Source organism: Camelus dromedarius, chromosome 24 (assembly GCF_036321535.1).
Source record: "Camelus dromedarius isolate mCamDro1 chromosome 24, mCamDro1.pat, whole genome shotgun sequence".
Classification (NCBI taxonomy): Eukaryota; Metazoa; Chordata; class Mammalia; order Artiodactyla; family Camelidae; genus Camelus; species Camelus dromedarius.
Window position 1 is genome coordinate 16,539,030 of NC_087459.1, and position 22,426 is coordinate 16,561,455.

The window sequence follows — 22,426 nt, forward strand, 5'->3', positions numbered from 1 at the left end:
GGCTGTGGGCTCATAGAGTCTTAAAGCAGCCTACCTGCTGGTCAAGGGGGCTTTGTTCCTGCCCAGTTAGTTGGTTGGCTTGAGGTGTTCCAGTACTGATGTCTATAGCTGTTGGGTGAGGGCAGAGCTGGATCGTGAGGCTAGTTAGCCAGAGGGAGGATTCAAAAATGGTGCTTGCCAGCAACAGTGTCCACGTGATACAACAAACTTCCCGAAATGGCTGCCACCAGTGTCTTTGTCCCCAAGGTGACAGGGGTCTGTCCAGGATCAGCAGGTAGGTCTGACTCAGGCTCCTTTCAAATCACTGCTTCTACCCTGGGGTCCTGAAGCGTGTGCTATTTTGTGTGTGCCCTTTAAAAGTGGAGTCTCTATTTCCCCCCAGCCCTCTGGGACTTCTGAAAGTAAGCCCCATTGGCCTTCTGGGAGCTCATCTTCCCAACAAAGGACCTCCAGAGCCCAAATGGGGCTCAGACCCCTCACTCCTTGAGGAGAAGCTCTGTAATTATGATCATCCTCCCATTTGTGGGGCGCCCGTCCAGGGGTGTGAGACTTCACTATAGTGCGACTCCATTCCTCTTACATCTTGCTGTGGTTCCTTCCATAAAAAACAACTTTAGAAAATCTTTAATTGTAGCAGATCTTTTCTGATGAGTTCTGGCCTTTTTTATTGATGCTTGCTCTGTAATTTTGGTGTGCCTGTGAGAGGAGGTGAGCTCAGAGTCTTTCTACTCCACCATCTTGGCCACTCTCCCCCAAATAATGTATTTAAAAAGTATCTTTATGAAAACAATTTTGAACTAACAGGCTCATTGAAAGGGTCTTAGGAATCTTTAGGGATCTGTAGGCCACGTGTCCAAATAAAGAGACTGATTCAGAGTGGTAGAATGCTTTTCACTGAGCCATTTTTAAATGATTTTATTTTGGCTTTGTTCTTGGACAGTGACCTTTTAAAATAGCATATTTTGTGATTATTCTGTAGGAATTAAAATAATAGGCAGTGTGCTTCCAAATTTCTTTTCAAGTTACCTGTTTCAACTCATCTCGACACCAAAGAGAAATGAGCCAAAATGTTTTCAAGTCTTATAGACATTTTATTTTTCAGTGATAACATAATGATTATTTTTGTTTGTTTGTTTGTTTTCCTAGAAGGCCTACTGGTTTGGACAATCTAAAAGCATTAGGAAAAAAGATGATATCGAAGTTACTAATGTATTTAAAAGTCATTATTTTGAAGATGAACCTGTTGATTTGGTGGCTGGTATAAGGATCCAACATTTGTACAAGGTATTATTTACAGGTCTCTTTGCCGCTGTACTACTGAAAATTAATTCATAATGCATAATAAATGTTGGTCACTGGCCATAACCCCATCCTCATATGATGTTAATAAAAGGCTATAGTCAGTATATTTATTATTTAATAAGATAAAAATAAAATTCATGCAAATAAAATAAAAATCCATGTTTTCCTCTCTCTAGAATAGAATTCATCTTTGTATAGATAATAAAGGTGTTTTTTACAATTCTATTGTAAGAGCTAATTTCTAGTTGGAACTGGGATGATTTGATATGTGAATATAAATTTGTGTTCACCATTGTGGTTTTACTTGTTCTACAAGTTATATGTAAGGCTACTTGGCTACATTTTCCTTTTTCCAAGTATTTGCAAAGGAGGTAATGTTAGACATATCAGTTTATTTGGATAAACTGCAAGCATGATTATTCAGGTAACCCAAATGTCTGCTGGCATTCTCTTGTGCCTCAAGGAAACATTCATCTTTTTTTTTTAATTGAAGTGTAGTTGGTTTACAATGTTGTGTTAATTTCTGGTGTATAGCATAGTGATTCAGTTATATGTGTGTGTATATATATATATATATATATGTTTCTTTTCATAATATTTTTCATTGTAAGCTATTAAAAGATATCGAATATAGTCCCTGTACTATACAGTAGGACCTTGTCGTTTGTCTGTTTGATGTATGATAATATCTGCAAATCCAGATCTCCCACTTTATTCCTTCATCTCCCTTTCCCCCATGCCTGATAACCAAAAGTTTGTTTTCTATGTCCATGAGTCTGTTTCTGTTTTGTAAATAAGTTCATTTGCTTCATTTTTTTTTTTCAGGTTCCACATGTAAGTGATATCATATGGTATTTTTTCTTTCTCTTTCTGGTTTATTTCACTTAGTATGACAATCTCCAGGTTCATTCATGTTGCTGCAAATGGCATTATTTTATTCTTTTTTATGGCTGAGCAGTATTTCAGTATATATGTATACACACACACACACACACACACACACACACACACACACACACACTCCCCCCCCACAACTTCTTTATTCAGTCATCTGTCAATGGACATTTAGGTTGCTTCCGTGTCTTGGCTATTGTAAATAGTGCTGCTATGACTACTGGGGTGCATCTACCTTTTTGAATTAGAGTTTCCTCTGGATATATGCCCAAGAATGGAATTGCTGCATCATATAGTAAGTCTATTTTTAGTTTTTAAAAGAATCTCCGTACTGTTCTCCATAATGGCTGCACCAAACTGTATTCCCACCAGCAGTGTAGGAGGGTTCCCTTTTCTCCACATCGTCTCCAGCATTTATCATTTGTGGACTTTGTTTTTTAATTCTTATTTTTTATTGAAGTGTAGTTGATTTACAATGTTAGTTTAAGATGTATAGCAAAGAGATTCAGTTATGCATATATATACATTTTTTTCAGATTCTTTTCTTTTGTTCTTTAACATTTTTTTATTGAGTTATAGTCATTTTACAATGTTGTGTCAAATTCCAGTGTAGAGCACATTTTTCCATTATACATGAACATACATATATTCATTGTCACATTTTTTTTGCTGTGAGCTACCACGAGATCTTGTATATATTTCCCTGTGCTATATATATCATTTGTGGACTTTTTAATGATTGCCATTCTGACTGGTGTGAGGTGATACCTCGCTATAGTTTTGATTTGCATTTCTCTGATAATTAGGATATTGAGCGTTTTTCATGTTCCTATTAGCCATTTATATGTCTGCATTGGAGACATGTTTGTTTAGGTCTTCTGCCTATTTTTGGATTGGGTTCTTTGTTTTTTGTTATTGAATTGTATGGTCTGTTTGTATATTCTTGAAATTAAGCCCTTGTTGGTCACATTGTTTGCATATATTTTCTACCATTCCGTAGGTTGTCTTTTTGTTTTCCTTAGCTGTGCAAAAGCTTTTCAGTTTAATTAGGTCCTGTTTGTTTATTTTTGCTTTTATTTCTATTGCCTTAGTAGACTGCCCTAGGAAAACATTGCTAATATTTATGTCAGATAATGTTTTGCCTATGTTTTCTTCTAGGAGATTTGTAGTGTCTTATCTTATGTTTAAGTCTTTAAGCCATTTTGAGTTTATTTTGTGTGGTGTGAGGGAGTATTCTAACTTCATTGATTTGCATATGGCTATCCAGCTTTCCCAACACTGCTTGCCAAAGAAACTGTCTTTTCTCCATTGTATTGTTTCACCTCCTTTGTCGAAGATTAATTGACTGTAGGTGTGTGGATTTATTTCTAGGCTCTCTATTCTGTTCCATTGATCCATATGTCTGTTTTCATGCCAATCCCCTGCTGTTTTGATTACTGTAGCTCTGTGGTATTGTCTGAAGTCTGAGAGCATTATTCTTCCAGCTTCATTGTTGAGACACTTCATCTTAACTTGTCTAATCTCACAATTTGTGGAAACTGAAATTTCTCTTCACAATTTCTGCTAATTATTTATTTGTGTTGGGAAAGGGGGAGGAATTTTTTTATGCTCTTGTGGTTTTCTTTGCCTCCAGCATATTGCATTATGATTCTGTTTTGATCACATCAATTTAGATGTAAAACACAGCCTTTTCATTGGTTCCCCCCACCCCCAGGAATTCCATTCTCATCACAATTTTATGAGTATTTTTAACCTTTAATAATTTGGAGCGTGGTGGGATTATATCAAGGGACTCATTAGCTATGGCCATTTCACCAGGTTTACTCACCCTTGTCTCTTCTAATCTCTGTTTTTACTTTTCCTCCAGTATTGTCCCCAACAGCTTCTTCTATATGTAGAGCAGTTCATATTTTCCCAGATCTTTCTCTCAGACTTGCATATCCAGATTCATGAGTGGTTAGCAGAACCAAGGACCTTTCATATACCATTTATATATTTTTTCAAGAAGTTCAACAAGTAGTTTCTTAGCATCTATTAAATTACAGATACTGATTGGTATTGGGGATATAATTGTGAAATATGCAGATAAAATCTCTATTTTGAAGGAAATACAAGCAAACATTAGTTAGGGGTCTGTCTGCCTCCAAGTGGGATGGAGAAGTTCTTCGTAGCCTAACATTCAAACTGCAAAAATTAGAAGAAACCAGATAAATAATATTTATCAGATGACTAAAGAAGCAATAAGGACTAGATTATTTTCAATTCTGAAAAATAGGTAATCCTTCCTTTTGATTCTATGTTAAACTTTCCATCTCTCTGCTTACATTATGCATTTGTCCTAGCATATTAATCGTAGTTATTTCATATTACCAACCTGATAATTGCAAAATCTCTGCCTTATCCTTATCTGGTTACCTTCCTTCCTTCCTTTGTCTATCCAACTGTGTTTTGCCTTGCCTTTTAGCATGACTCAAACCCTTTTTACTAAAAGCCAGACATCACGTATTAGTTAACAGGAACTGAAGTAATTATTTCTTAAGTATGAGGTTGTTTTTTTTCTGGTTAGGAATTACACTGTTACTGTTTGCTGTAGCTGTAGTTGTCAGAGGCTTTGATTTCCTCTAGTGTTCTTGTATTTTCTTGCCCTCTATTATTTTTGTGTTTCCCTAGAGACTCCTTCTTAAATATTGCCTGAGCCCTGTGGTTCTTTCTGCTATAATCCCATAGTTATACATGAGCCCTATTGACATAGTGGTAAGGTGCAGGGGGAGGGAAAGTGTTCTATAATCTTATGACTAGCTGTAAGTCTTTTAGAAGCCCTGTCCCTGGTCTGACCTTCACAAGTGCTGCTCAGCTCTCCCTCACCTCCCTAATTGACACAGGAAGACTTGAGGGGGATGGAGTTGGGTATTTTGCTTCCCCCATGTTTGATTAGGCTCTGATAAAGGAATTTCCCTTGAGGACAGACCTTTGTTACTTAGAAAAGAACATTCAGCATATTTAGAAATTGTTTCTTTTACCATAAGGTATTTCAAAATGGTTACTCCCCCTTTCTCCGCTTACTGGAAGCACAGGGGTATTTTTTGTAGTCTTTATCAAGAGAACCTGGTAGGGCTCCTGGAAGTTAAACTAAGGAAAGTATGCAGATTTCTTAAAATTTGGCTCCCTAGGGGTTTTTAACTTTCAAGCTAGCTCACACTCAGCCTTCAGAATTTTTTCAGTTGCCATTTAAGTGTTCTTGCCAGTTGCTGGCTCCACTGGCTTCTACTCAAAGAAAACTGTGGTTCTCTGCATCTGCCTGTGTCTCCAGTTTTTGAGGCATTGGCTTGCTTGGTGACCTCAACTCTCCAGTGTATCTAAGAACTATTGCTTTTCAGTTTGTTTAGTTTTTTTTGTCATAGTGAGAATGAGTGGTAACTTCCAAGATCTTTACATATAGGAGAAGACTATATTTTTATTAGTTTCTTGAGCATGCTAAGTTTCAGTTTGAAACTTAGAAACTGTATGACCTCAGAGAGCTTAATTTGATTATTGTTTACAAGGGAGTACCTTCTACCAAAGTTTAGTAATGTTTAGGTACTCATCTACAGGTTTTTGCTTTTTGTGTGTTTCTTCTACTACTAGAAGTTTTCTCTCATGAGAGCAAGTGCTGTGTCAGTCTTATTCATAAATGTATTTACGGTACCTTACACAAGGGATGACACATCATAGGTAGAGTAAATATTTGTTGAATAAGTGGATTGATTAGCAGTGATAAGTGACTGATGACTTTTATTAGATAAGTCAGAGGAAGATGTTAAAGGTAAGTAAGTCTCAAGTTTCTGGCTTGTACATCTAGGTAGATAATGGTGCAACCTACTCAGGTAAGGAATTTAGCAGGAGGAGCACATTTTCAGATGTGGTAATGAAAAGAATTTGAAGTTCCAATAAGGCAACTAAGTATAATGAGTTTCCCGCATAAAGTTCTGGAACTTATGAGAAAGACACTGACTGGAGTAGATTGTGCCATTATCAGCATCAAGAAAATAATTGGATCAAAGTGGGACCAGGTGAGATTGTTCAGAAGAAGTTTTATGGACCTACTTTGAACTTTTATCCATATGTTACTTCCAAATATTTTTTATTTTTCACAATTTTGTATCTTTTGTACTTTGATTTTTACTTTTGAGGTTAATGGTCTGTTTTTTCTTCTCTGGATAATTGATATAAAGGCTTGTCCTTTATAAGTAATAATAATAGATGTAAAGTTTGCATTTGTTATTTTTTCTTTTCACAGGAATTCACATTACAAAATATGACCACAGTAGCAGTTCAAGACTTGTCTTTGAATATGTATGAGGGGCAAATCACTGTTCTCCTAGGACATAATGGGGCAGGAAAGACTACCACCTTATCTATTCTCACAGGTATATATTCGGGGTTACTTGGAGCACAGATACTGTGGATCAAGCTTTGACGCTTCTGCATACTCTTCTTGACATTGACATCAATGTCATTAAATGATACTTAACGATTGTTTATTAATCCACTCTCTTCTTAAAGTGAAAATCATTTATTATTAAGTTTAAAAGTCAGGATTTATTTTTGTTTCTCAGGTGCATCAAATTCTCACTTGGTAGTGTACCATCCTCATTGGTCAATTCAAAGACTCTTAATTTTCATTTGTTGTTTCCTTTAAGTTTCCTTTTATTTTACTTTTCCTTTAATTCTCCTGTTCTCTTCATAGGAAACCATTCTAATTTGTCTTATGTACATTGTTTTTATTGTAAAATGTGTATTATATATTCTTACAAATACATTTTCAAAATATAACCAAGTTGAAATATTTTTAGTGATCCCACTCATAGCTACTGCCTAGATTCTGCCATTGTAACATATTACTATACTTGTCCCGTATCTTTCAATCCCATTTTTAGGCATCTGAAAAATTAACTTTAGACATTAGTATTTCTAAACAAATATGCATATCACTAATTAAATTTTTTCTTTTGGAGTAAAATTTTATTTTGATGAAATGCTTAAATTTTAAGTATTTGCCTTCTGAATTTTGACATATGCATACATCTGCGTAATTCAATTGCCTATTAAGATAGAGAACTTCACTATTATCCCAGAAAATGTCCTCACTGCTCAGGTGATCCACTTGTAATTCATAACAGCCAGTATATTTCAGATGAAGCAAAATTTTGTACCATCAGTGCATATTGTTATGCCAGGTATTTGGATAGAAACTGAGAATACAGTGGTAAGCAGGAAGTCCTTCCCTTCAAGGATTGTACAGTTGAATGAGGATATGATGAGCAAATAGGAATTTTATAACAGGACTTGAGAAGTAAGAAAATAAAGCTTGAATATTAGGTGCCATCCTGCCAGCTTGCTCTAATACTGTTTAGGTCTGTGGGCAAAGGGGAAATCTAATTTGAGGTTGGTACAAGGTGTAATCATGAAAGGAGGGGTAGATGCATATTCCAAAGATATTCAGGGGTCAAGAAGTAAGAGGATAGGGAATATTATATGGCTAGAGAACAGAGAGAGAATAAAAATGACAAAAATGATACTAGAGTGTCAAGTAAAAGGCTGGAGCAAGGCTGAGTTTCCCATTGTGGATCAACTAGAAGCAGCCTTACCTTTGAGGCACGGAACCATGCAAAACAATAACTCATTATCAGTTTCTATCTTTGGATTGCCCCTGAACATTAGTTAAAGCCCTTATTTTAGGCAGTACTTCCCAATTAATGCCACGTAATTATTACTGAATCATTGTTATCATTGCCATCAGTATCATATTAACTACCATTTATTGAATGTTTCTGTATATTTTATCCTGGAACATACTCCATGCTTTATGTTTCATGGCAGTGATGGTCCCCAAAGATACATTCATGTTTTAATCCCTGAAGCCTATGAATTTTATATACACACACACACACACACACACACACACACACACACACACACACACACACACACACATATATGTAAAATTATGAAATGATCTTGGTTATCTGGCTGAACCCAAATGCAGTCTCTAGTGTCCCTATAAGTGAAAGGCAGGGAGAGATTATAGACGGGCAGAAGAGTAGAGGACACACTAAAGAGTGAAGGCAATGTGGAAATGGACCCAGATGACAATCCATTATCCAGAGTATTGCTCTACAGGGTAAGACGTATTAGCAGCCACCTGGAAGAGGTAAAGAATGGATTTTCCCTTAGAGTCTCTGTTGGGAGTGTGGAACTGCTAACACGTTGATTTCAGTCCAGTGATACTGATTTCAGACTCTGGTCTCTCCAGAACTGTGATAGAAGAAACTTCTGCTGTTTTAAGACTAATTTTGCAGTCATTCGTTGCAGCAGCCATTGGAAATCAATGCACCTGTTATCTCGGAACACACATTTTGCACTTCCTTTGTGTGCAGGCTCATTCCCTTTCCCTCACCAGGAATTCCTGGTCCACCACTCCACCTTTTGAAATATTCTTCTCCTCCATGAAGATCCACCTCCTGATCCCCTCAACCAGAATTAATCACTCTTACCTCTGTTTGGTAACTGAGATATGTCCCAAGAAGTTAGAATAGTTCCTTACAAATAATAAGTTCTCAGTAAATACTTGCAGAGTGAATTAATTCCATCGTGTATCACAATTGTTGAGTCACCTGTTTCCTCCATTAGATTTAAGTTTTTTGAGGAAAGCGTCATGTCAGTAATTTTTTAAATGGCAGTTTTTTAATTGAGGTAATGTTAATACATCATAAAATTCACCATTTTAAGTTTCCAGTTTGGTGTCACGTGGTACTCTCACACTATCGTGCAACTATTATGTCTGTCTAGGTTCCAGAATGTTTTTGTCTCTCCAAAAAGAAACACTGTATGCTTTAGCCATCACCTCCTCAGTTTCCCGTCCTCCCAGACCCTGGCAACTACTAAGCTAATTTCAGTCCCTATAGATTTGACTAATATGAATATTTCACATACGTGCATCTCCCAGATGGACTGGCCTGTGATACCAAATGTTCAGGAATGGCTGTATTATTGAGCACGTTTCCCATGGCCGCCTATGCTGAAGGGAGTTAACTGTTCATAGCGTCAGCGGTCTAGTCTTACTTTATTGCATCACAGAGTGCCCGCATACTTTTCCTGAGAAAGGTGTGTTAGTGACATTGTGTCAGAAAACACTGTTAGCATCCCTCTTTCACATGCCATATATTGAAATGTGGTAACTATTGCAATATGTTTCTCATGTGCCACTAGGCAAAACAATGCCAGAAGTTGAATGTACAAAGTAGAAGCATCCCAACCCATACCCTTCCCTACTTTATTTTAGTATCAACATTAATGATGACACTTTGTTAAAAAGGAAAAATCTGGGACAGATGTTAAAAGAGGTAGAAAGCTTAGACAATGGTAGTAAATGGGTGGGAGCATTTAGTCACCCTAAATGTGTTGGACACTCTTGAATACATCTTCCTCTTCAAAGTGTATTTTGTAAAATAGAATTAATGAGTCGTGAAATTTAAGGAGTCTCGTGGCTACATTTAGTGTGTTAACAGATGTTTCACCATAAAACTTGTTCAGTTGCCATCTGTACATAAATGTTACATATCTATTTTTAAACTATTTTATGATTCTATTTTATCATCCAGCTAGATTTTTAACTTCTTGAGGATAAGAATCCTGTGTTCTGAATTTTTCATTTTCAAAAAAAAAAAAGTCTACCGAAGTGTTTATAATGCAGTGTTCAGATCATAATGTTTCACATCTATCGTCAAATGGCAGACAGCAGCACTAGAATATTGGAACAGAAAATTCTTCAAAACATTTTTTATTATTCGAGTAATTAATATTTTATACTCATTGGAAACTAGATTATGTGAATTTTTAAAAAAGGGAAAAAAAAAGTTTTCCCATCATCAGAAGTTACCATATTTGACCAGACGGTTTTTCTCTATGGTGATAATTCTTTTGAGTAATCCATAAATAGACCATTAAATTGAGCTGCTAATGAACAGCATATCGTCAGATTCTGTCACTGAAGATGGGCATCTGCTTAATTATAGGTTTCTATCGTCCTACCAGCGGAAAGGTATATATTAATGACTACGATGTCTCAAAAGACATGCTTCAAGTCAGAAAAAGCTTGGGCTTGTGCCCCCAGGATGACATATTGTTTCCAGACTTGACAGTATCAGAACATCTCTATTTCTACTGCATGGTGAGCCAGAGATAGATTCTTTTCCCCGACTCTTTTCGTATGCTTCAGACAGTGTGACCAAGGATCAACACCTTTACCCTTATTTAGTGGAAGTTCATTTTGGGGAGACATTGTTCTTTTACCATAAAGGAAGGGTGGAGGGCAAAGAGAAGAAAAAGTCTTTTATCTAGATGATTCTGTAAGGAAAGTTCTGATGTGAGATTTTTCTAAGGATAAAATTGAAAGCACCATGTGAACTCTAGCTTCTCTTTCCAGATAAAAGGAGTACCTCCAGAGATTCGTGTCAAAGAAATTGACACTATGCTGGCTGCTTTTGGCCTGCTAGAAAAGCGTCATGCCTTTTCACAGTCACTGAGTGGAGGAATGAAGCGCAAACTGTCCATCATTATAGCACTTGTAGGAGGCTCCAAGGTAAAGAACAGTTAACATGGGTCCCTGCCCCAGGTGATATGTCAAACTCAGCTGACACAAACCTATGAGCTGATACAAATCTAACTCTCTAAAAGGAACTTCCCAAATGGTAATTCCCATTGCTGACCCAGCTGATACAGTGTGGTTTGGGGGTTTCAACTTACTATTAATTTTGCAGAGTCTTGTCTAGATTACATATTTTAGCTTAACTATGTCCCCCATGAGTAGTAAGTTATCCCATAAGCAGCATAACATGAATTAAGTACAATCATGGAATTGTTCTTCTGGTCTTTAGGTGGTGATACTTGATGAGCCAACATCTGGCATGGACTCAGTCTCAAGGAGATTCACTTGGGATGTCCTTCAGCAGCATAAACAGGGTCGTACCATCCTACTGACAACCCACCACATGGATGAAGCTGACATCCTGGGAGACCGTATAGCTATCATGGTCAAGGGATCCCTGAAATGCTGTGGCTCTTCAATTTTCCTGAAAAGAATTTATGGTATCTCTTCCCTTGATCATAGTTTGTATTCTAATGTCTTAATAATATTCTCTAAGAAGATTTTTGTTCCTCTACACAAATCTTGAAAACTTATGTCTTACTGCCTTAAGTCTAAGTTATTTAAATTGGCTATTTGTAACTTAGACATATCCTATCCAATAATTTTTCATTATGATCCAATAAGTATATTTTAACTTAGAAAATACCCTTTTATTGATCCCACGAAAGTCATGTATATTTCTCTCATCTGGCTTCTACTGAAGCTGTTACTTGTTGCAGGAACAAAGTAACGCTTCCAAGGGATTTGGTACATAGATTTATGGATTGTAGGGGAGAAAATCAGTGACTAGATATTTCTGACCACTTTTTCTCTGTTGCAAAATTAATATCACCTCCCTCCAGTGTAATTAGTTAAATGCTTTCTAGTTTATTTTCATGAAACAAGCCTGAAATGTAGCAGTTGATCAGCAAGAATTTATTGAGCAGGAAATAAATGAACGGTGGAATAAAATAGTCTTGACTTTAATGAGTATATGGTCTGATTAGTCAGTAAGACTAGTGCATTAAAAATGAGCAATATAATATCATATATAATTGAATTCTGAAATAACATGCACGGCTCAAACCAGTAAGTGTATGAGGGCTTCAGAATTGGAGGATACAAATCAATGAGAATAGTTAAGTCTGACATCATTCCATTAATTATTAATTTAGTGTTTAAATATATCCATTCAACTGACATTTATTATGAGTGCGTTATGTTTCATGTTTACACACATTTACTTCATCTACTCTTCATAACCTCACCATTTTTATGGAGCAGAAAACTTGGGTTCATACCAAAGTAACTCATTCAGACCACGCAGTAAGTGGCATAGATTTGGTCCTGGGTTCTTCTGACACCAAAGCCATGCTTTGCATTCTAATATGCTGCGACTTGCCCTTTACTCTTTACCTCAAAGAGGATGTTGGGTTTTAAATAGTAAATTTGGTGAATTTCAGAAGTAGAGAGACTCATACTATTGAATATTTTTTCACTTATATGTGGGGATATAGAAGTTGATATTCCTATAGTAGGTGAGTTGTAGACACAAAATTATTACCTAAGTATACTGAATATCCATAGAGTGCTTTCAGTTACAGATCTTAAAAAGGTAATGGAGGAAAGAACACCTCTTTTTTTAGGGGAGTACATAAATAAATACTAAAAGCATGAGGATAAAAATGGACCTTTTTTTTTTTCCGCTGGGACAGTGAGGAAGTCAGCCTGGATCAGAAGTTCTGGGAGAGGATGAATGAGAAATTAAGTTTGATGGTCAGGGTAGTAAATGGAAGGGCACTGAAAACAAGACTGATTTGCCCCTTGATGTGTGAATGCATATGTAAGATAAAGTTAGGAATATAGAATTCAGAAGTTTTATTCAAGAAGCAACAGAAAGCCAACCTAAAACGATGCATGCTAGAATAAGAATAAGGGAAGCAAGACAGGAAAAATAAGGATGTGTGTCTACATACACGTGTGTGTGTGCGTGCACAAAGTCCTGAAAGGATCAGGAACGCTTGACAACCGAAGTCCATGTAGCCCATTGTCTCATGATGAAGGGAAGACTTCCTAGTACAGTGAGGTGAAATTTTGCAGTTTTCATTCATTAATACAGTGAGGTACAGTTTCCACTTTAGTGACATATCCCTGAAATGTGGCAAGTGAACATTAAGTATGGAAAGAATGATGGCAGGAAGGAAAGCCAAAAAGATATAAAACAATAAAACTTTAATAAGTTTAAATTTTGGTAAGAATATGAAACCAGTACATCCCAAAGATTAAAGAGTCAGAAACTGACTAAGAGGAATGAGTTGAAAGTAATTTGAAGGCCACTTGTTCTTAAGCACAATAATGATGCCTCTTAGAAATAAAATTTTTAACAAGCAAGATCCTATGTTTTTGGTGTCAGAGTATATTATGTGTTTAATTTGGGCAGATTGCATTTTTAAAATTTTGGTCTTCTAAATGGGTCTTTTCAGGTGTGGGATATCACCTGATTATGGTAAAGGAACCTCATTGTAATGTTAAGGAAATCTCTCAACTGATTAATCATCATGTACCAGAAGCCACATTGGAGAATAACGTTGCAGCTGAACTATCATTTATCCTACCAAAAGAGCACACGCACAGGTATGAATCCAGAGAATGTTAGATAAATGGTTTGGGGTTATCAGAAATCACTGTTACTTTTCTAGGTTTCCTCAGGCTTGACAAATAGATTCTTTTTAGTTGCCAGTTGACAAGTAATAGTCAAAAAATTTACTTCCTGGAGATTTCACTATTTGTACAGAGGGAAGTCACATAACTTAGACTTCATTTTTGTTTGTCTTGATATCTCTTTATTTCTGTTCCTTACAGGCTCATGTTAAGTGGTAAGAAATGATAAGCTATTGGCACAAATTTTTTTCTTTGTGAGCAAAATCAAGTGAATTGCTAAGATAAGAGGAAAAGTGGTCTACATGGCAGCTCTTGGAGCCAGGAGCCCTAGAATCTACAGGAAACAGGCAGTTTGACAGCAATAGTTAGCCAAGTTAGTTATCAAAAGGTGAAAGAAGGAATAATAATTGTACCTGGGATGTTTATCTTGACTAAGGGATGAGGGAAATAAGAGTATTTATCATAAACTTTGTGCCAGTTTTATCTTCTTGCAAGTTGTAGTCACTCCAACTAGGTTGATACTCCCCTGAAGAAAACTGATTGCCATTCTCAAAAGGTGATAAACAGAGGGGAACTTCTTTAACTTGTAAACCTAAAACTGCTTTCAAAAAATAGAGTATTAAAAATGACTCAAGAAAAAAAACTATGATTAGAGTTCTAATAAGTAAAAAGATTGAATTAGGAATCAGAAAACTTTCCCAATGAAAACAGTAGGTTCAACTGGCCTCAGTAGTGAGTTCTACCAAATGTTTAAATAAAAATTAATACCAACTTTCCACAGACTGTTCCAAAATAGTAGAAAGAACCCAATCCATTCAATGTGGCCAGTATAACCTTATGGTAAGACTAAAGAAAAAGACAAGAAAACTACAGACCAATATAACTTTTGAATACAGAGTCAAGCAAAATGCTAGTAAATTCAGTCCATGAGCACATGAAAGAGATTATACACTATGACCTAGTCAGATGTATCGCAGGAACGCAAGGTTGGTTCAACAAGCAAAAATCATCAATGTAAACACCACATTAATATAATAAAGGATAAAAACCAAATGTCATCTCAATGGGTGCAAAAACACATTTAACAAAATCCACACCCTTTCATGATAAAAACACTCAACAAACTAGAAACAGAAAGAATGTTTCTCAACTTGATAAAAAGCATCTATGAAAAACCCACAACTAACAGCATGTGTAATAGTGAAAGACTAAAAGCTTTCCCCCCAAATCAGAAACAAGCCAAGGACATCTGTTTTGCTGCTTGTACTAAACATTGTACCAGAAGGCAATTAGGGAAGAAAAATGAATAAAAGCATCCACACTGGAAAGAAAGGAGTAAAACTATCTATATTCACAGATGATATCTTCTTGTGTGTAGAAAATCATAAAGAACCAACCTGAAAAAAAAATTAGAACTAATAAGCTTTCAGCAAGGTTGCAAGATGTTAAGTGTAATATACACTAACAATGAGCAATCCGAAAATGAAATTAAGAAAACAATTCCATTTACAATACCATCGATAATAATAAGATAGGAAAAATTAGACAGTAGAACTGCAAGATTTGTACACTTTTTGAGAACTATAAAAAATCATTGAAAGAAGTTTAAAAAGACCCAGGGAAATAGAAAAATAGCCTGCATTCATGGGTTAAGATGGCAGTACTCCCCACAGCAAGCTACATATTCAACATAATCCTTATAAAAATCTCAGTTGTCTTTTTTTCCCAGAAATTAACAAACTGATTCTAAAATTAATATGGAATCCAAAGTTTGCTAAATAGCCAAAACAATCTTGGAAAAGTACAAAGTTGGAAGACTCATATTTCAAAATTTACTGCAAAGTTACAGCAGCCAAACTGTGTGGTACTAGAATAGGGATATACATGTAGATAAATAAAGTAAATCAGAGTCCAAAAATAAGCTTTTATATAAAATTGTTTTTTCAAGGGTGTAGAAACAAATCAATTGGGGGAAAGAACAGACTTTCTAACAAATGATGCTGGGACATTGAGTAGCCACATGCAAAAGAATGAAGTCGGACCCTTATCTCACACCATACATAGAATGTTAACTCAAATTATCAGAAGCCTAAATATAAGAGTGAAAACTCTCAGAAGAAAATATAGGCATAAATCTTTGTAGCTTTGAATTAGGCAGTGTTTCTTAGATATGACATGAAGACTTCAGCACAAGAAACCCAAGGAAAATACATAAATTGGACTTCATCAAAATTAAAAACTTTCCACATTAAAGTACACTATTAAGAAAAATCAAAGACAGCCCAAATAATCAGGAGGAATATTGTAACTTATATCTATCAGATAAGGGACCAGTATGCAGAGTATATAAAGTACCCTACAATTCAATCATAAAAGACAAACAACCCAATTTAAAAGTGGGCAAAGGATTTGAACAGATGTTTCTCAAAAGAATATATGTGTATGTATATATAAGTAGCCAATAAGCATATGAAAATTGGCTCAATATTATTAGTCATTATAGAAGCAAAACCACAGTGAGATACTACTTCACACCCGCTGGAATGGCTGTAACAGTAACTTTTTAAGAAACAGAAAATAGAAGTATGAACAAGGATGTGGCAAAATCAGAACCCTGATATATTGCTGGTGGGAATATAAAATAGTGTAACCACTTGGGAAAATCACTTGGGAATCCCTCAAAAAGTTAGCACAAGATCCAGCAAATCCACTCCTAGGTATATACCCAAGAGTGCTGGAAACATATGTTTACACTGTAGTTCACGGTAGCATTATTGATAATAGCCAAAAAGTATTAGCTACCCAAATGTCCACTGATTGATGTACGAACAAATAAATTACAGTGTATCTTGTATAATGGAATGTTATTTAGCCATAAAAAATGATTTTTAATCTCCTTTTTGTGATCATGTTCACTCCTTAGAATATAGTAGAGGTAGGTTCAAGGACTGAATGCATTTCTGGAGTAGATGATCTTCTAAACCAGAGAAACTGAGAAATACCAGAAAAACTGTTCTTCAGAAGCCTTGATGGCACCACATCACATCTGTCTGAAATGGCACAGTTTCCCAGGTTATTTAAGTGAACAGTTCTCTCCCAGTACCTAGTTTCTATTATTCTTACTTCATTTTTTGGCCTTGAGTGTCCTCTGCCTCTTAATTTGAAAACATTTTTCCTTTTTGATTTCGTGGTTCATAGGAGCTATAGCATGTATTAAGTAAATTAAATCTTACCTAGCAATGAATGTTAATATACAGAGGAAGTCAACTGATAATTTTATCAAAAAACAGTTTGTGATAGCAGTTTGCTAGTTTTTTCTCTTTATATGTTCCACATTTCTTATTTATCAGGGGCATGGAAACTGTAATAAAGCATTGCAGTAAAGAATAAGCTACATTTTCCCCACTGCTGAAGGTAACAAAAATATTAATATGAATATCATCTGCTTGGTACTAGCTTTTTCTCTTTTTTTTTCTCCTCCTTCTAGGTTTAAAGACTTATTTACTGATCTGGAAGACAGACGGGAAGAGCTGGGCATTGCTAGCTTTGGTATCTCTATTACTACTATGGAAGAAGTTTTCTTCAGGTAAGGGAATACTTGGAAACTCATTCTATCAGGTCAGTATTACCCTGATATCAAAACCAGACAGGGTTATTATAAGAAAAGAAAATTACAGATCAATATTTCTCATGAACATAAATGCAAAAATTCTTAAGATTTTAACAAATCAAATTTAACAATATGTTTAAAAAATAAAATTGATAATACATCGTAACTAAATGGGGTTATCCCAGAAATACAAAGTTGGTTTACCATTTTAGCTTTCAAAAATCAATGTAGTGTAATTAATTAATGTAACTTTTAAGAAACTGAAAAAGAAAGCCAATTAATCATCTCATTACATTCAGAAAAAACATTTGACAAAATCCAATTTCCATTCCAATAAAAACTTTCATTAATACAGGAAAGGAAGGGAATGTTCTCAAACTATAAAGGTCATCACCCAAAAACTTTACAGCTAGCATCATGCTTACTGATGAGAAACTGAATTCTTTCTCCCTTAGTTTAGAAACAAGAAAGGGATGTTCCTCACCACTTCTATTTAAATTCTACTGGAGGTGTATCTATTATAAGAGGAAGAAAATGAAATATCAAAAAGTCAGTTGTTTTTCGGTATACTAGCAAGGAACAAACTGGAGTCAAATGTGCTACCGTTGGGCCACAAGGTCCTGCTAGCAAGGAACAATCTGAAATAGAAAAACTATGCCTTTTTCAGTAGCACTTAAAAATGTGAAATACTTAGGGATGAATCTGACAAATGATGTACAGGAGCTCTACATTAAAACGTTACTGAGAGAATTTAAAGATGACTGAAATAAATGCTGTGTTCTTCAGTCAGAAAATTTGATGTTTTAAAGGTGGAAATTCTCCTCCACATTGGTCTATTGTTTCCATGCAATCACAAGCAAAATGCCAGATGTTTTTGTAAAAAAATGATCAGTTGGTTATAAAATTTCTATCTCAATACAAAGGACTTAGAATGGACAAAATAATTTTGGCAGTGCATATGCAGTGTTGCACGATGAAAAGGAAAGAGGAATCCTCAAATCCTGCTAATTATACAGTAAGCTGATTTGATCACACTGATAGGTAACATGGCAACATCCAGTAAGTTGAAAATGCCACAACCCAGAAATCCCACTGTTAGGTATATACTCTAGAGAAACTGTCAGATACTTGCCCAGAAGACAGATCTAGAGATATTTGCTGAAGTGGGTAGTAGCAAAATAATGGAATAATGTAATGTATAAAATATGATACCTAAGTAGTGAAATACTATATATATACTAAATATATATATTATCAGTTGAAAGGCCTGACCTAAATTTCTTTTTATACAAATGTCAACTTGAGGAGATGTAAAACGTCTAATCCTTTAGAGGAAAAAAAATCATTTTGCAGAACTATCTGTCTAAATATACCATTTATATAAAACATTAAAACCATAAAACAAAACTATATGTGTTTATGGATACTTAAATGTGTATACAAAAGTATTAGAACATATCTGACCTCTCTATTATAAAATTACTTTTTCTCCCCTTTCTCTACTCTATTTTTTGGAAGCCTGTCCCTAAACACAGCCCACACTCAAGGAGAAGGGGGTATTTAGCACCTCCTCGCAGAGAGAGTAGTGTCTACAAACATTATTTGCAATTCTGCAAGGAAGATTTGTCTCTCTCCTATTTGTTCATCCAGTCCTCTATTGATATCAATATGGACTGATAGAATACTACCTTGGCCAGGTGATCAAGATGCTAGTGACATCACAGTGATATTTCATGTTAAAATCGTGTGATATGATGTGAGGAAGAGGGTAGTTCACCTCCTTAATATTCTTCCGCAAAGCCATAGCCCCACTCTAACCATAAGTAAAACAAGACAAATCCAAACTGAGGAACATTTTACAAAATACCTAATCAGTACTTCTCAAAACTTCTAAAGTCATGAAAAATAAGGAAGGTCTAAGAAACCATCATAGCCCAGAGGAGACTTAGGAGACATAGTGACTAAATTTAACGTGTTACGTTGGTAGGATCTTGGCAGAGAAAATGGACCTTAGTGGAAAAACTAGTGAAACGTGTACCATGGTAATAAAAGACGTTAATAATAGGGGAAACTGAAGGGTATACAGGATCTCTGTACTATCTTTGCTACTATTCTGTAAATCTGAAGCTGTTTTATAATTAAAAGTTTATTTTAAAAATATATCTGGAAGGTTACATACCAAGCATCATAGTTGGCTTGATGGAAGAGATGGGGAGAAATGGGATTGATAATCTTGTTCACAGGTGACTTAAATTCATTTGTAAAAAAAATTTTAATTGGCTCAAACTAAAAAAATGTTAAAAGTGGTTAATTACCTGAGTCAGGGGAGTGGGTGTTTTCTTACATTTATTCTTTCTCTGTACAAAAACCATAAAGGAAAATATTTGGCTAAATAAAATTTAAACATGTGTATGAGGGAATACTTTAACAACATTAAAATACAAATGTTATAAAAGTTAATTATAATGAATAAGAGTGTCTACTAAACCAAAAAGAAAATATGAAAACAGTATAAAATCAAACAAATGATAAAAAATAATCCACAAAAGAGTAACTACAAATATTCAAATTAATTCAAAAGGATTAAAAATACAGACTACAAATTAAAAAAAATACCCAGTCTTGGTGAATATGCAGTGAAATAGAATGATCTTATAAGGTGACATGGGTATGTAAATTAGTATACTCTTTTTGACGATACATAAAAGTACATACGCTAATTTTGGCAAGATGTATAAGAAGATTTAAAATGTATATATTCTACATCTGAAATTTTGTCTTTTCTGGGTATGATATATGTGGAATAGTGTTCATCATATCATTGTTTATAATAATAATAAGTTAAAGCAATCTTAGTGACTGGTCAATAAACAGTGGTGCATCTGTACAATAAAATAAAACTCAGTCATTAGAAGTGATGAGTTATGTATACAGATAGTAAAATGAATCTATTTTAATAATTTAAAAAGCAATTTGCAAAACAATAGTTGCAGTATTGTGTCATCCTAATTTTGCATTGTATATATGTATACATATATATTCATGTTTGTGCATATTTAGATATAGAAAAATGTCACTTGGGTACATCTGAGTAATGACATCTTGATTATTTTTTTCTTTTGGTTTATTGTATTTGTAAACCTTTTCCCATTGAATATGTCTTACAAGTGTATAAAAATTAATAAAACCTACTAAAGAAGACAGAGAAAAAAGTCAAGGAAAAATCCATATTTGTCTTCAGTGTTATCAATTACAGTAGTACTGTAGTGGCCAGACATGGCACAAAGGCTACGTTAAACTAATATAACATTGTAAGTCAACTATGTTTCAATTAAAAAAAAATAGTCTGATAATAGGTTTATCAAATCAAAGCAGTATTTGATGCTTATTTTGTTGTCCTGCTGAAAGAAAGGTTAAAAAGGCTTGCTAGCTCATTGGTTTGGAAAGAAAAAAATCTATTTTTTACAAATTATGAGTTTTTCATCAAGGGTTACAGAACTCCCATCAGTGGACTTAAAGATTCAAACTCCCCATTGTACTATGATTTTACTATCCTGTTTAGCATTTTCTTCCTTATATTAAAATTAAATACATACATCTGTTTCTTCCATGGAATTGTAAGCCCTTAGAGGATGAATTAATTATGGATTCATTTGCTTTGTAAACTATTCCAGTTACTTAGATTGCCTGGAGCAGAAAATTGAGAAAACAAATCTGACATATGCTTAGAAACATTATAAAAATAAAAGCCTGCTATATATTATCAATATCATATCTTAAAATAAAGGAGATTTAACAATCCCTCTCTCCTAAAAAAAAAAAAAGACATGTTCTTAGACCTTTAAGTTCAGTTTATTTTATCTAATGTTAATGAGAATATGTATAGCTATGCTTGTTTTTTTAAATTTGCCTCAATTTGTGAAAATCTTGTGATGGATTAGGTATTTAGAAACCACTGTTCTGGTTTAAATGATTGTGTGTGTGTGTGTGTGTAGAGTCAGCAGAGCAGATACAACGGCTTTCCAGACCCTAAACGACGAAGATGAAAGTGAAGACATGGACCAGAATATGAACATACCCAGAAATTTTGAGAGATCATATTCTCCCTCCACCTTGAGTGACCACTCTAATATTAACTTTAATACTGGGGTGAGCATCTTCACTAAGAATACAATGTTGGTATATGTTTGGATAGTATAAAAGAGATAGCATTTCATTTTAACATTTGAATTCAAAGGGAAGTTTGGAGCTCTCATCCAAAGAAGGCCAGGTAAGGAGTAGTCTGTAAAACAGTCCAATTAAGTTTCTCATTCAAACGTGAAATATGGTATTAAAAATTAGATTTTACTCTCATTATGATTCCTCAGAGTCACTTCTCACAGCTTTTAAAATTGTTGGCTCATTTACAGTTGAGAAAGGGTCCTATAAAAGTTATCACCACTCACACACATCAAAGCACTGAAATTTATGCATTGAAATGAATTGGTGCTTCCTAATGTACTACTCCCAAGGCAGTATGTTCCTTCCCTAGCATGGGAGATTTCCCTAGACTGCAAGCATTGCTCTAATTGTTCTCCTAATTATCTATTCCCTACAATTTTCCCTAATAAAGACCAGGGATTCTGAGGTGGAAGATACGTTTCTCAGAGATGCCCGTAAGCATGCCTTCACTGGAGGGCTGCTGAGCCAGTTGTGAAGCAGAGTTGGTGTTGTACAGCTAGAGTATGGAATTTTGAGCCGGTTGGAACTGGAATTCCTGCTTCATTTATTAGCTATTTGACCTTGACCGAATCATTTAACATATCTGTGTGTCATTCTCTGTGAGACTGTTTTAGTGAGTGAACACTAGTAAACTATGAACTGTGGAATGTTTGGGACGAATCAAATACTTAAAAATGTAATTTTCCTTCCCTCCCTGCTTGCACATTTGCACTCTTCTCTATTTCCCTTTTCTTATAATGATGCAGATGATAAAAGATTTGCAGACCAGTCTAGAAAAGTTGATTCTTGTATTAATATGGTCTGTCATTCCAGAAATAAATCAAATAACCTATCTTTTAAAAGCCAGAAAGCAATGTGAGAAAGAATTCTCCTTCTAAACTTTACCTTACTTCTAGTCAGTGACAACATCCAAATGCCGATTGTTTTATTCAGAAAATAACTGGTTGATGGATTAGGGATATTTTCACGCCACAAATTATGGGGTGTCCAAAATGTTAGGAAATATAGTCTGAACATATTTTAAGCTCTTTGTTACATATGTAAATAATATATGCTCTTCAACATTCAGACAC

At 35.0% G+C, this 22,426-nt stretch overlaps 1 protein-coding gene across 1 annotated transcript in view; it reads left to right on the plus strand.

The window, feature by feature from the left end:
* The window catches only part of LOC105091160 (phospholipid-transporting ATPase ABCA3), a 70,583-nt gene that overhangs the window by 13,872 nt on the left and 34,285 nt on the right, over nucleotides 1-22,426 (plus strand). The window contains 9 exon segments of the mRNA XM_064478777.1: nucleotides 1,147-1,284; nucleotides 6,473-6,602; nucleotides 10,251-10,405; nucleotides 10,661-10,816; nucleotides 11,112-11,322; nucleotides 13,345-13,495; nucleotides 17,010-17,108; nucleotides 19,974-20,005; nucleotides 21,139-21,281. Coding sequence (XP_064334847.1) covers nucleotides 1,147-1,284; nucleotides 6,473-6,602; nucleotides 10,251-10,405; nucleotides 10,661-10,816; nucleotides 11,112-11,322; nucleotides 13,345-13,495; nucleotides 17,010-17,108; nucleotides 19,974-20,005; nucleotides 21,139-21,281 — 1,215 coding nt within the window.